The 13,060-nt window shown below is 38.8% G+C and overlaps 1 protein-coding gene across 1 annotated transcript in view; it reads right to left on the bottom strand.

Annotated features, from left to right (window-relative positions):
* LOC103465695 (uncharacterized) overlaps nt 1-13,060 on the bottom strand; it is a 42,324-nt gene that overhangs the window by 21,868 nt on the left and 7,396 nt on the right. Inside the window, exon 3 of the mRNA XM_081607743.1 lies at nt 11,486-11,692. Within this exon, the coding sequence (XP_081463869.1) occupies nt 11,486-11,692 (207 nt within the window). The remainder of the gene's footprint in view (nt 1-11,485; nt 11,693-13,060) is intronic.

Genomic DNA, 13,060 nt, shown 5'->3' with positions numbered 1-13,060 from the left:
ATAGCTCAGTATGTAAACATGTAACTGAACCACAGATTCATTTGGTGATGATTTGATTGACATATACGTCTGTTTAAAATCTCTTCTAAAAGGTGATATGATTAATTGGTCATTTAATTGGTAATGCAGTCAGTTTAATGAGGCAGAGTCCTGAAGATCTGGCCTCAAACGTCTCAAAACATAAAGTAGAAGTGAAACAGTATATTTTTATGTTTCATTTATCATTTTAACCGTTTCATTTTCTACTTTTTTCTTACTATAGAATCTCCATCGTGTTCGGCATTTCAGCTGACGACGACAGGATGGTGTTTATTGTTACCTTTAAGATAAGAAGCTCATACCTAAGATCCGCTATAGACGCGTGGTGCCGTTTTCGACCTGGTTTGAAAGTTTTACCTAAAAAACAAACAACATAAGTATAGTTTGTTCTCTCTTCACAGAGCCGTCAGTTTAAACGTCAGGTCACAAAGAAGACTTTAACTAATTCAGTGAAAGTTGTATCCATACCTCTCAGGTATTCTGAACCAGACACAACTTTCAGCTTCTATGCACCACAAATCTGGAACAAACTTCCAGAAAACTGCAAAAACGCTGAAACACTGAGTTCCTTTACATCAAGGCTTGAAACCCAGCTGTTTAAAGCTGCCTTTTTAATAAAAACTGGAACATTGACTGATATATTCAAAGTGTATTTGCTTGGTGATTTTGATGAAAAATAATATGTGTGTTGCTTTTTTCATAATCGGTTACTGTGTTATGTTTTTAAAACACAATTTTGATCTGCTGAAAAATTTTACTTTACTAATTTGACTTCTGGAGCAAATCACTTGCACTGGATTTTAAATCATGCACTTTTTTTATTATTACTTTTTATATATATAAAAATCTGAAGTGTATTTACATTCAGCATCTTTCTGCTGATTCAAATTTAAATTCAAATGTAAAAAAAAAAAGAGAATTTATTATTTTCTTTACAATCACGCACTAGTTGTCCTCTAAATAAAAGAAACACAAATTAGTTTTACTGTACACTGTTGGGTTTATGAAATAAAAATAAATAAATAAATGTGGCTGCTTGTCTTGGTCTGTAGCATGAAATCTCATTGTATTGTAGTTTGTGGTTGTAACAGAATGAAAAATTCAAAGTGAACAAAACTATCAAAAAAATTTCATATATTTGATACTGACTGGGAAGAAAAATAGCATTTCGGGGTTTTTTTTAATTTCTTTTATTTGCTCTTAAAACCAAAAATTGACTCAGATTTACCTTATTTAACTGATTTAAAGGGAGATGTCACCAAATGTCTCATTTTAAAATGAACCAACATTTTGATTTATGTTTTTTTTTTGTCGTTATATTATTTCTTGCTACAGATTTTTCTCTACAAGTCACCACATTTATATATTTAATCACATTTTTATATTTATTTAACTGGCATTAGCAGGGTTTGTCAATCACCTGAGAAAATACAGTTCACGAACACGAAGCCAAAACAAACGAAGTCACGGAGAACAGCAGGCAAAAACCAGAGTATGAAGACATCTTTGTGCGTGTTCTCTATCTCACACACACACACACACACACACTCCCCTCCACACGTGTGTGTCGCTTTGTCTGCAGGGCCGCAGCTCAAGTGAATAAAACGTTGCTCAGCTAAAAATAAATAAAGGGGCTCCAGAAGGGAGCGGAAAGCATTGTGAGCCTGGGAGTCACGACCAGCAGTGGTGGTGACGGTACATTCTCGTCGCTGAGCACACACACACACCTAACACACACACACCTTCTCCTTTTCATTCAAATGCTGAGAGAAAGACTATAAACAACATGACATCATGACTTCCAGACAATAAGAAAAGGGGAACAAAGAAAAGACAGCAAACATAGTCCCATAATGATAATAATTTAATAATTTCTGCTTTCTATGTGAATTTGTTTCTCCAAATTAATATAAATGGTACATTTATTTCTTTTTTTAAATGTATTTTATAGATGATATGTAATTCTTGGAGCTCTCCACTGGCAGGCGGACTAACAGAATTTGTATTTTTATTTAACGTCCTGTTTTTTGCGTTCTCTTTAACGCAGGACGTTTCTAAAGAAAGCTCTGCAGAACTGCATGGTAAACATGTACAGGTTGTGATATTAGACTACAGGTCAAAGTTCAACAACGTTACAGTTCCATGATCTTATTTAAAACGAGTAAACTGCTTGGGACTTTCGCTGTATATGTGACAAGAGGCACGGCCTGAAAACATCAGGGAAGTATTAATCAGATTAAGTCGTTCGGCTCGATAAATGAAAAAAGAAAACAGTGTGTGTGTTACTTTGTGTGATAGGCCACCATCTGAAATGTCACGTGTCAACGCCTGACCCGTGAAAAAATGTGCCCGAAACACAGCAGAGCTTGTCCTCCACTCAGTTTTATAATGCTCTGTAATTTAACAGGAGCAAACCAAACTTTACAAATGATTCCTGCAGACAAGTCTGTAACTATCAACATGTGCTTGTTAAAACCAGAAAAATGATTTCTGTTTTTTTTTGGTAGATTTTTTGCAACAGTATCTTTAGCAGCATTCACCTTCTTTGTACCACAAATCTGGAACAAACTTTTGGAAAATTGTAAAACAGTCGAAACACTGATTTCCTTTATGTGTATCGTAAAAGCCCGCCTGCTCAGAGCTGCTTTTGAACCACAATACATGAAACACTGACCAACATTTGGATGTGAAATGATGGAACCTGGAAAAATGTAACGCTTCATTTGTTGATTAATTTGTATTTATGGGTTTTTATGATGTAAAGCCCTTTGAACTGCTTTGTTGGGTGGGCATTTATTGTATCATTTATTATTTATTGTGATAAATTTCTCATTATGATACAAATTTTGATTCATCGCTGTCACAATAAACTCCAATTAATTATGTTTTTTTTTTTTTAAACTGCCTGGATTGTTAAATTTAGCATTTTCTCCACAGTTTGTCCAATGAAAGCACTGATAAATATTTCCAATAAGTTTGAAAATATGATTCAATGCGGTTACTGAACATGGATCACACTCCTTCATGTGTTCTGTGTCCTAAAGAAGCTGATTAAAAACGGATATGTTTTTCAAGGGCAGTGTTTGTGGTTGTGAGGTTATGAATGTTCAGCCATGCAGTCACAGTAATACAGTTACCTAAAAAAGAGCTAATAAATAGTTCTTATTATCACTTTTTATCATAATAGTACCACAAAATATCATGATGAAACTTTAAATCCATATCGCCCAGCCCATGTTTTGTAGATCAGTGGTCTGGTGTAGTAGAATCTGATCCAAAGTTAAATTAATTTAATTCATAATTATATGAAACACTTTTATATAACATGCTACAATATAAGCACATTGTCGGTGGTTCTTTACAATCTTGCTAACAGTTGAAGACTCCTGAGCAAACAGCAGAGCTGATCTTAAGAGTTTTGACTCTGCATGAACTATATGTCGTCACGGTTACAAGGACTAACCAGCTACTGAATGAAACGGCAGCAAAAGGTCAAACAAAAACTCTGAAGTATCAGTAAAAAGCATCGAGAAGTGCTGACAAAGACCATTTTAAAACACTCTGTAACGGGTTGGACATTTTAAATCAAGGTATAAATACTGAAAGACAAGTTAAGGTGGAAACCCAAAAGGAATCCGGGTGTAATTTGATGCAGATGGAGATCAGCAATGGTTACGTATGTGGAGGGATTGACTCATGATGTTAGTAACTTTTTCATGCTGCGTTCTTTTTCTTTTTTTGCTACCAAAGTCACTGATTTTTAGATGCTAGTTTAGAGATATTTATGGAGTTTAACGTGACGTTTTGCTACTTGCTGCATCGATCACGCACCATAATTTGACATCCAAGTAAGGTTGAGGCAGCACCTGCAGGTGGGAGTTAGTGGACACTTAAATCCAATGTTTTTGACCATGGTTCTGCAAAATTTGCACTAAACTCATTTACTTAAATGCATTAGCGTTAAAAAATGGGGAGGATCTGTTGATTTTGTGTGAATTTTTGCATAATTGTGAAAAACTGGAAGGATGGATGGATGTGATTTGGTGACTGGAGTCTAGATGGCCACATAAATACTTTGGCGGGGCCAGTTTTGGGTCCCGGGCCTTGAGTTTGATGCATGCACCAGTACAGTAACTGTGGTCCAATGGAGAAACCAGATTGTACATCAACATGTTCTCTTACATCCAAGAGTTAAAGAACAATGCAACATCAACCACACAGAAAGCCTCGACAACTGGCAACGTAACTTCAGTGTCCCATCAAAAGGCTGCCATCATGTGGAGCAGTGAGTCTCAATCTTGCATTAAAACTTATGACGAGCACAGCTACGTCACGTCCAACTCCATCAGTCACTGCGCTACAGTCTTAGTACAAAACAACAACTCTCAACACACAGAAGGGGGAACTGTGGCCCGCCTCCTTCTTCTTCAGGCTCTCCTTTGACCACCAATCGATCGTTTTCTGATCTGACATAAACAAACCCAGTAGCTGCGTTTCCATTAGCTGCAGGATTGCGCAAATTGAAATGACAAAAAATACATTTGATTGTGATTATAATTTAATTTCATGTTTAATGGAAACACCGCAATTGCAAAATTTTGTTTTTTCGACATGAGCAGAATATAGCCAAATACTTGTGTAACTTTGTAATGGAAATGCAGATGCTGTCGATCCTTCAGATCTGCTAGAACGCTACAACAGCTGCTGGTATCAGCTGATATATACAGGTCCAAAGTGCTGCAGATGCAAACTAACTTTACCAAAACTACGTAAAGGACGTTTGACACCTCGATGGAGTACAGAATATCTCCATCTCTGTTAGACAATGCAGAAGTTTTCCTATTTGGAAAGGATAAATCGTTACTTGAGGAATGTACTGTATTCAAGAAAAATGTGTATTCAAACTGAAGAAACAGAACATCATAACCCCAGTTTCATCCTTTTTGACTCAAATAAGATTTTTTTTATTATTATTATTTCCTTTATTTAACCAGGTAGACCCCGTTGAGATCCAGATCTCATTTATTTTGAAGAGGGACCTGGGCAGAAGTCTGCAATACACAGCAACCTGGTTACAAAATAAAATTTGTTAATACATATGCACAAGTGTAAAAGAGTAGAAAATAATTTAAAAACAGTGACACTGTTTAGTAGCATCTTTTTGAGAATCGCTCGAAAAAAGTCCAGTGAAATCAATTCTGAGCTGATTCTAGGCTGTAGGAGCCATCACACTAAACGTTTGCTTCCCTTTTTCAGTTCGGAAACATGGAACATGCCAAACAAAAATGTTGTTAGAGCGTAAAGAATGTGAATTAACAGATCTATGTAAAAGAGAGTTTAAGTATGCTGGAGCCAAACCGAGTAGAGATTTATAAATCAAGATTCTTAACCATCTACCAGTTTCTGGCATCAGTCTGAAGAAAGTTTGCCAAACTTGTTGCATGTACAGCAAAGCAGCCCAATGAAGTTAAGGTCCTGGTTTTGATCATTTTTAATACTCTTGACAGTCTGTGGTGAATTTACTCGTGTCTTTTGTTGTAGCGTCAGGTTCTGCTTCAACTTTAACGGATGGTCTCACGTTTTCTACACACATCTTTCGAGGTGGTGTGCAACTTATGGTGGAGTTTATGCTTCAGCACTTTATCATTTAAAAAACGGTCTCAGTTTGGTCTGAGCTTGGTGGAACAAATGTCACGTTAAATCCTCTGAAATTTACTCACACGGTGAGTAAAACTCTTATGTACGTGCATGAAGACTAACCAGAGACTATCTACCTTTTCAAGGTGCAAACTTTTTCATACATAGGATTTTGTTATTTATTATCCTTAATTTTCAAGAATGAAGTTGAATAAAATAAAAAGACTCCACAGCCTTTGTTTCCTCACCGTCTGGAGTTAAATTACTCCAAACTTCTCTTGTTTTCACTTAGTTAGAATGACCAACATTGTTTCTATTTGTTAAAAGTCACTGAGAGAAAAAAATATGACAGAGGTTTGTTTAATAATGTCTCCAGGGTCAGAAGTTTACATACATCTCCTCGGTATTTGGTAGAATTGTCTTGTTCATGCCGTCATCACATCGACTTTCCCTCGTTATTTAAAGACGTAGAAATCATTCTACATGTAAACTTCTGACTGTAAAGACATTCATAAACCAATGTCTGACATATTAATTCTCTCATTATTGTGGCATTTAGGAAATAGAAATAATGTTGGCAATTGTAATTGTCCTAAAACAACAGAAGTTTGGTCTCATTTAACTTCAGAAAAAAAAAATCAGTTTGGTTACTTGATTTATTATACTTCTCAGTTGTGTTGGTTACAATGTAAGAAAAAAAGCACCACCACTACATGTACTTTTGGAATTTGTAAAACTTTTCAGAGTTCTTACTAAAACATGTTAAAGAACCTCTTCTTTTACACACTTGAGCCCCCCCCCCACCCCCCCACCCACCCTATTCTTTAACGTGGATCTATTAAAACATGATGGACTGAACGCATGCATTAAATATCACTTGTCAAGTCAAGGTAAGGCTGTTTTATTGGTGTAGCACATTTCACTAGTGAGGAAATTCAAAGTGCCTCACATGATGAAACCATGAAACGGCGAGAAACATTACGTCGCAGAAACAAAGTAAAGGAAAGCGGCGAAAGGTCGGAAAACAACTAAAGATCCATCCATTTTCTTTACACCCTTGTCCCTTAGTGTGGTCGGGAGGATTGCAGGTACCTATCTCCAGATGTTCTGGTATTTATTCATCAATCGGAACTCTGTGAAGATGAGTTTTTTAACCTTGATTTAAAGGAACTCAGTGTTTCAGCATATTTTGCAGTTTTCTGGAAGTTTGTTCCAGATTAGAGGAGCAGAGCATCACCAGAACCAGAGTACCTGGTACTGAGATAAACACACAGATAAGTTTCTCTGGATCTTAAATCCTGGAAATGTTCTTCAGGTGACAGAAGGCCGACTTTGCAACCAACTTTTTGTGGCTCTGGAGGTTCGGCTCTGAATCCATCACCACACCCAGATCTCAGACCTGATCATTGCTTTTTATCCGTAATAACTGAAGCTGTGCGTCGACTCTAGATCGTTTCTCTGCAGCTCCAAAGATAATAACTTGAGTTTTGTTTCTGTTTGACTGGAGGAAATCCAAAGAACTTCTGAGGGCTTCCCAGAGCTGCTGTATCCACACTGACATTAAACTGCACACAGGTGGACTCTCTGTGAATCCAGTCCCTTGAACTGGATTTTGCTTCGGGAATTCAGAATGAAGGGAACCAAACACAAATGCATGCCACACTTTTAAGATTTTGAGTTGCCAAAGAATTTTAAATCCTTGTATCGTTCTCTTTCCACTTCACTGCCACGCAACACTTAATCTTGATCATATAAAAACCCAATACAGCACTAAGAAAATTTCTGATTTTTACCTTAAGAAAATGTGAAAAGGTTAAAAGGCGTCGTACTGTTCATACAGTACATAATTCTTGTGAGCACTACTTTGAAAAAGTGGAACGCTCTCTTATGTTAACGTCAACGTAGTGAAAATCTAAAACGTGCAAATTCTGCTTGTCTCTATATTCACGAATAACTAGCTTTTAACACGAGCTCCACAGAGTCTTTGTTTGCGTCTATTGGTGTTGTTTGACACTGCGTGGGCGTGCTTGTGTGTGTGTGTGTGTGTGTGTGTGTGTGTGTGTGTGTGTGTGTGTGTGTGTGTGTGTGTGTGTGTGTGTGTGTGTGTGCGCGTGTGTGTGTGCGTGCGTGCGTGCGTGCGTGTGTCTTTATGAAAAGTGTCTGGATCAGGTCAGTGTGTGTCACAGTCGAAATCTAGTTAAGTTAAAGACACACACTGATAAAACAGCATCATCCCTGATACGACGATTTCATTGACCAAATTCAACTTAAGCCACAAAACAAAATCTGTAGAAAAAAAAATATTCACGCCAAGCTTCTGGCATTTAGCAAATGGAAATAATTTGGAACATTCTAACTTCAGACAGCGAGGAAAAGAATGTGTTTGTGTCTTTTTGTTGAGTGTACGTAAATATCTGATTTTACTGTATAATTCGGAGCTCAAAAACAGAACAAATGCTTGAACATCTTATTCCACTTGAATAGGGTGTTCTGAAATCAATGTTCTCATCTTACAGTGTCATGCTGGCAAAGGCGTTAACTTCCTCAAGTTCTCAAATATTTCTGCTTGTTAAAAAAAAAAGTAGTTATTTTAATCTCAACTTTGAGGCTTTCATAGAGACGACTGTAGAACTTTTCAAGACGATGGTGCAAAGAAGGATTTGACTTAAAATCGAGAAAATTACAGACCATCCTCTTCATGAGACTGTCTTAGAAAAACAGAGTGTCTTCAGTCAGAGGCTTCCACAGATTTGCTGTGACACAGACCGCTACCACCGCTATCTACAATAACGCTTCAAAGCATCGTGAATTAACAAGAGATACAGCAACATTTGGGATCAATATTTTCAGCTGAATTTGGACCAGCAGAGACGAGGGAACCACTGTTTTCCTCTGATGGAAGCTCGTCCTGTGCTGACGTTACGTTGACTGCACCCTGTTCAGGGTAAGCGAAACGTTCTGAGGCTCAGGAGAAACCCATGTATAACTTTGGTGGCACTAAAGCAACAAAAAAAGGTGAGATTTATAAAACATGGATGAAAGGAATACAAAACGAAGAAAAGCAAGGCGCAATAATTCACAACACAAGTCAACTATACAGATTGTTGTTTTAAAACAACGACAAAAATAAAATAAAATACAACTAGAAAGTAAAACAGCCACATGACATTAGGTCAAACCAATCAATGGCAGCTTCACATGTGAAAGTCACTGCTGTCCAGGGGATAATCCTTCTAAACAAGCACCCAGGCGGGATAAAGATATATATCTATTTATAACAACAATAATGAATAATTTACTGTGTCGTCGTCGTCGTTATGTGACTGGGAGTTGATAAGACTTCCATCTCTTATTCTTGCTCATGCCTTCAAAGCCCCTCGGTTTCAGTTTTTGCCGTGACGTCATCGTCCTAAATATAGCTTCATCACCGGTGGCTGGTATCAAACGAGACAAACGATTGTTAGCGGATTTTTTAAATTTATTTATTTTTTAAGAACATGCTGTGAGGGAGAGCTGGACGCACCAGGACGCTTCGGTTCTTTTAGAAAAACCACAAACAGGCCAAAAAAAGATACAAGTTTGTATTTGTATTTGGTCAAGATGTGGTTTATGGAACAAAGTGGTGGGAAACTGTAATCCCCCACCATTTTGCTAATAAACTTAAATCCTGATCATGTAGTGTTTAGAAACCACTCAGGGATCGGGTCACACCAGCGCCGTGTGTGAGGGCACGAAGGGAGCAGAACCCGCCACGTCTCTGGCTCCGACACACAACACACGGCGAGAGATCCGTTTCCAGAAGGCAGCAAACATGCAGCACATACATTGTGCGTGATGAAGAGACTGTTTTCAGAGGAAAAACAGACAAACAACTCCCAAAGGCACAGCAGTCAGTCGTCGTTTTCCTCGAGTGACGAGAACCGTGAGGATCTGGTGACTCAGTCGGCCCGACTCTCGTCTCCGACCGGATCTGTTAGAGCCTCGTTTCAACCGGATTGTTTTGGCGCCGTTCTCCTGAAGCCCAGCTGAGCGACGCTCCCGTCACGGGGCCGCTCGGTTTCAGGGAACGCCACAATTAAACTTTTTTTGGGGTCAGAGAGCGACGTCAAAAAAGTAAATAGGTTGACTGTGCGGAGTTTGTGGGAACGTTGAAATGAGATGGATCCACTGTGATGGTAATGATGAGTCTTATAAACAAAACAAAAAACTGGGAGCCAGATGCATATTAGATTTTCTTATAACTATCAGCTGAACATTTCAACAGGTACTCTATGTGTCACTCTGCTCTCAGTGTGCGCTCATGAAAACCACAGCTGGATTTTGTTTGGAATAGACTCCGGCTCACCGCCCAGGGCAGCAGTCTGCCAGGGGCGGTAAAAAAAAAAAAGTATTTGAAGCTTCCAATTGGTAGATAAAATTAATGTTTTTTATTTATTTGTTTTATAATATAGACAGTATTTTGTCATCTGTAGGGGTAAATATAAAACACTTAGACTTGTCAAAGTTGAACTGGATTATTCTTTACAACTGCATTATGAAACTTTTAGTCCGTCTATAAAAACACTGTGAGTTTGTTACATTTGGTTTCTCTCAGAAATCAGATTTCAGATATGTAAATGATGTCACACCCAATGGAGAACATTCTGGGTATGTTTTTTCTGTGAGTGCAATTTAGCAATACAAGATACTTTTTTGTTGTGTCTTCACTTTAGGTATTCAAATAAAAAAATGCTCTCTAGAAATTATACACTCTACACCACTAATTAAATGTTATTTAGTTAGATACAAGCTATAAAAGTTGCTAATAAGCCGTTTAAACCTGCAACTTTCACAATGTTTTTTTTTAAGTGTGGCCAGTTTAAGTGTGATATACTAGATTTTTTCTTTTTTTGTATTTCTGAATGTAAACCTACTGAACATCCAACGTTTTAGTGTAAAGTGAACGCCTCATTGAATGTTCTGAATCATCTTAAATTGATTACAAGGCCCACGGTGGGGTGGGGTGGGGCTTAAAACAACGGGGGCCCACCCGGGGCCTCGGCAAAGCCAAGAGCCGCTGCTGGAACATTTTGTGCAAACCGCTCCCTGTCCCAGCAGCGGAGCCTCAGCCCAGTTTTATGAACAATGTGACACAGCTGACTTACACAAATGAAGACCTGACGATGTGAAAATACGCGGAATGATATGCTTACATGCTGTGGATTTATATTTATTTTTTCCCACTATATGGAGACATTTAGAAGGGACGCTGCCTCTTTTTCTCAGTAAATTATAGAAACTAGAAACCAGGAAATCCAAAGTTACGCAAAAGACTCGGTTCAAAACAAAGAAGCGTTTTATAAACGTACAGAAAAGTGTGCAATGCTGAAACTGTACATGCTGCATTTCCTGACGTGACCCAGTAATCAAGCCGGATAGAAACCGGATGACTTATAATAGCGACAACAACAATGTGCTTCTTCTCCAACGTTAGTGATCAAATTAATGCACTAAAAAGAAAACGAGAAGACGCTTAACAAGGACAACGTCACAGCCAAAGCTCTTTATGGGTTTACTAATTTAGCAGAGCGTGAAATAAAAACTTATATGCATGATTTTGAGCATAAAGACTAATTTTAAGATAAGTTCCTCTGCAGGTGATTCAACTTGGTGTTTGAATTCCAGCAACACAAAAAACACACAGAGGGGAATCCAGCATCACCTCTTCCGGCTCACGCGCGCTCAATCTGTAATTTAAGCGCCTTGCGCAAAACCTAATTCAAAATTTGAACTTTACGTCATAACCGAACAGAAAGAGTCGTCCAGTTACCTTATTGGGAGTGATGTGGGGTCTCTCTCTGCCAGTCGGTCCTCGGTGCAAACCTCCAAACCGCCTGGTCGCCTTTTTCTCTCCGTCCGGAGCTCAGCAGTAAAATTCCAGTCGAGTCGCCTCGCTTCCGTGACAAGTCGTGAATTTTCTTTCTTTCTTCTTCTTCTTCTTCTTCTTTTTGTTGTTGTTGTTGTTCTTCTTCTTGTTCTGTAAGACAAACAAAGACGGGACAGTCGTGTTGGTGGTGGTGAATGTTTCACCGGAGGCCTCGCGGAGTCAGGACACACGGGGAGAGGAAGGAAACTCCGTGACCTTCAGCCGAGACACAACCTGGACGACGCTGCCTCTGAGCGCCGAGCACAAAGACATCTGTACGCAAAAAAACATAAAGTCATAATCACGCCTCACCCCCCTTTATTGTTGTTGTTGTTGTTGTTTTACCACAAATCACTTTTCCACCCGGACATTTTTACGTTTTATTACAAATACGGTGGCTTTTTTTTGTCGACTTAGGCGACAGACACATGCAAAGTAAAATGAGGCCTGCACTTTAGGTCAAAGGTCAGCTTTTGTTTTAATCTATTCGCCGTCGCTTTCCCGTCTGTACATTCTTATTGTTTTTTTTGTTTTTGTTTGTTGAGTTTTTTATATATATATATTATTGAGAGAGCATGCTTCGTACTTTAACCATCTGAAGCCTTAAGACTTCATTACACATAAAAAAAAAAGATAACAGGCGAAGAGGAGCGGAGGTGTTCTCCCGAAAATCCACCGAGTGCACAACGATTTCCTTACAGGTCCGGGGATTCCTCAGAGGGCGGGAATGACTGTCACAATCAAATCGTTCATTCCCCTTTTCCACCCATTTTCCTCTCTGTCCTGTTTCTGTTTTTTTTTTCTCTCTCTCGATTAAAACGCGAGCCGCTAACAGGTTCAAACTTCACGCGGAAGCAGACATTTTAATTGACGAATTTCTAAGTTTCTTGTGTGTAACTTCAGAGACTTTCTTGCTCTTTAAATCCCGTTGTAGTGATTTATATGGCTGTAAAGATTAATACCGTGTATATATTCATCTCTTGCACCAGAAAGTAGGGGGATTCTCGTACAAAGCGCACGTCATTTGTGAGTCCCCCCCCCCCCTCCCCTCTCCCCTCTATACTCTCGCTCTTTATGTGCTGCTGGCTGGGACAGCAAGTGAAGCAACTCGATCTAAACTTCGTCCTTCCCCTTTTTCTTTCTTCTTTTTCCTCCAACTTAAACTCAGCCGGATCTTCATCTTTTCTTTTTACTCTCTCCGCCGGCTGCGTAAATTTTCACTTCTCGCTTTTGTTTTCAGCGATCCGAACACTTTGCTGCGCGAACTTTGTTCCATCACAATGTCCGCTTGAGAGAGCAGAGTTTGGGGGCTTTGCTGTGTGACTGGGAGAGCTTTGACGAGTTGTTGCTGCTGCTGCTGCAGGAATTTAGCGTGGTTAATATTTTATTTTATTTTCATTACTGTTTTTTGTTTCTCTCTCGCACATTGAAATGGGGTGGGGGCGGGGGGGGGGGTGAATGAAGTGAGCAATGTTTGAG

The sequence above is a fragment of the Poecilia reticulata genome, chromosome 6 (genome assembly GCF_904066995.2).
Source record: "Poecilia reticulata chromosome 6, P_reticulata-male-v2, whole genome shotgun sequence".
Taxonomy (NCBI): Eukaryota; Metazoa; Chordata; class Actinopteri; order Cyprinodontiformes; family Poeciliidae; genus Poecilia; species Poecilia reticulata.
This window is presented reverse-complemented; position numbering and strand designations above follow the sequence as displayed.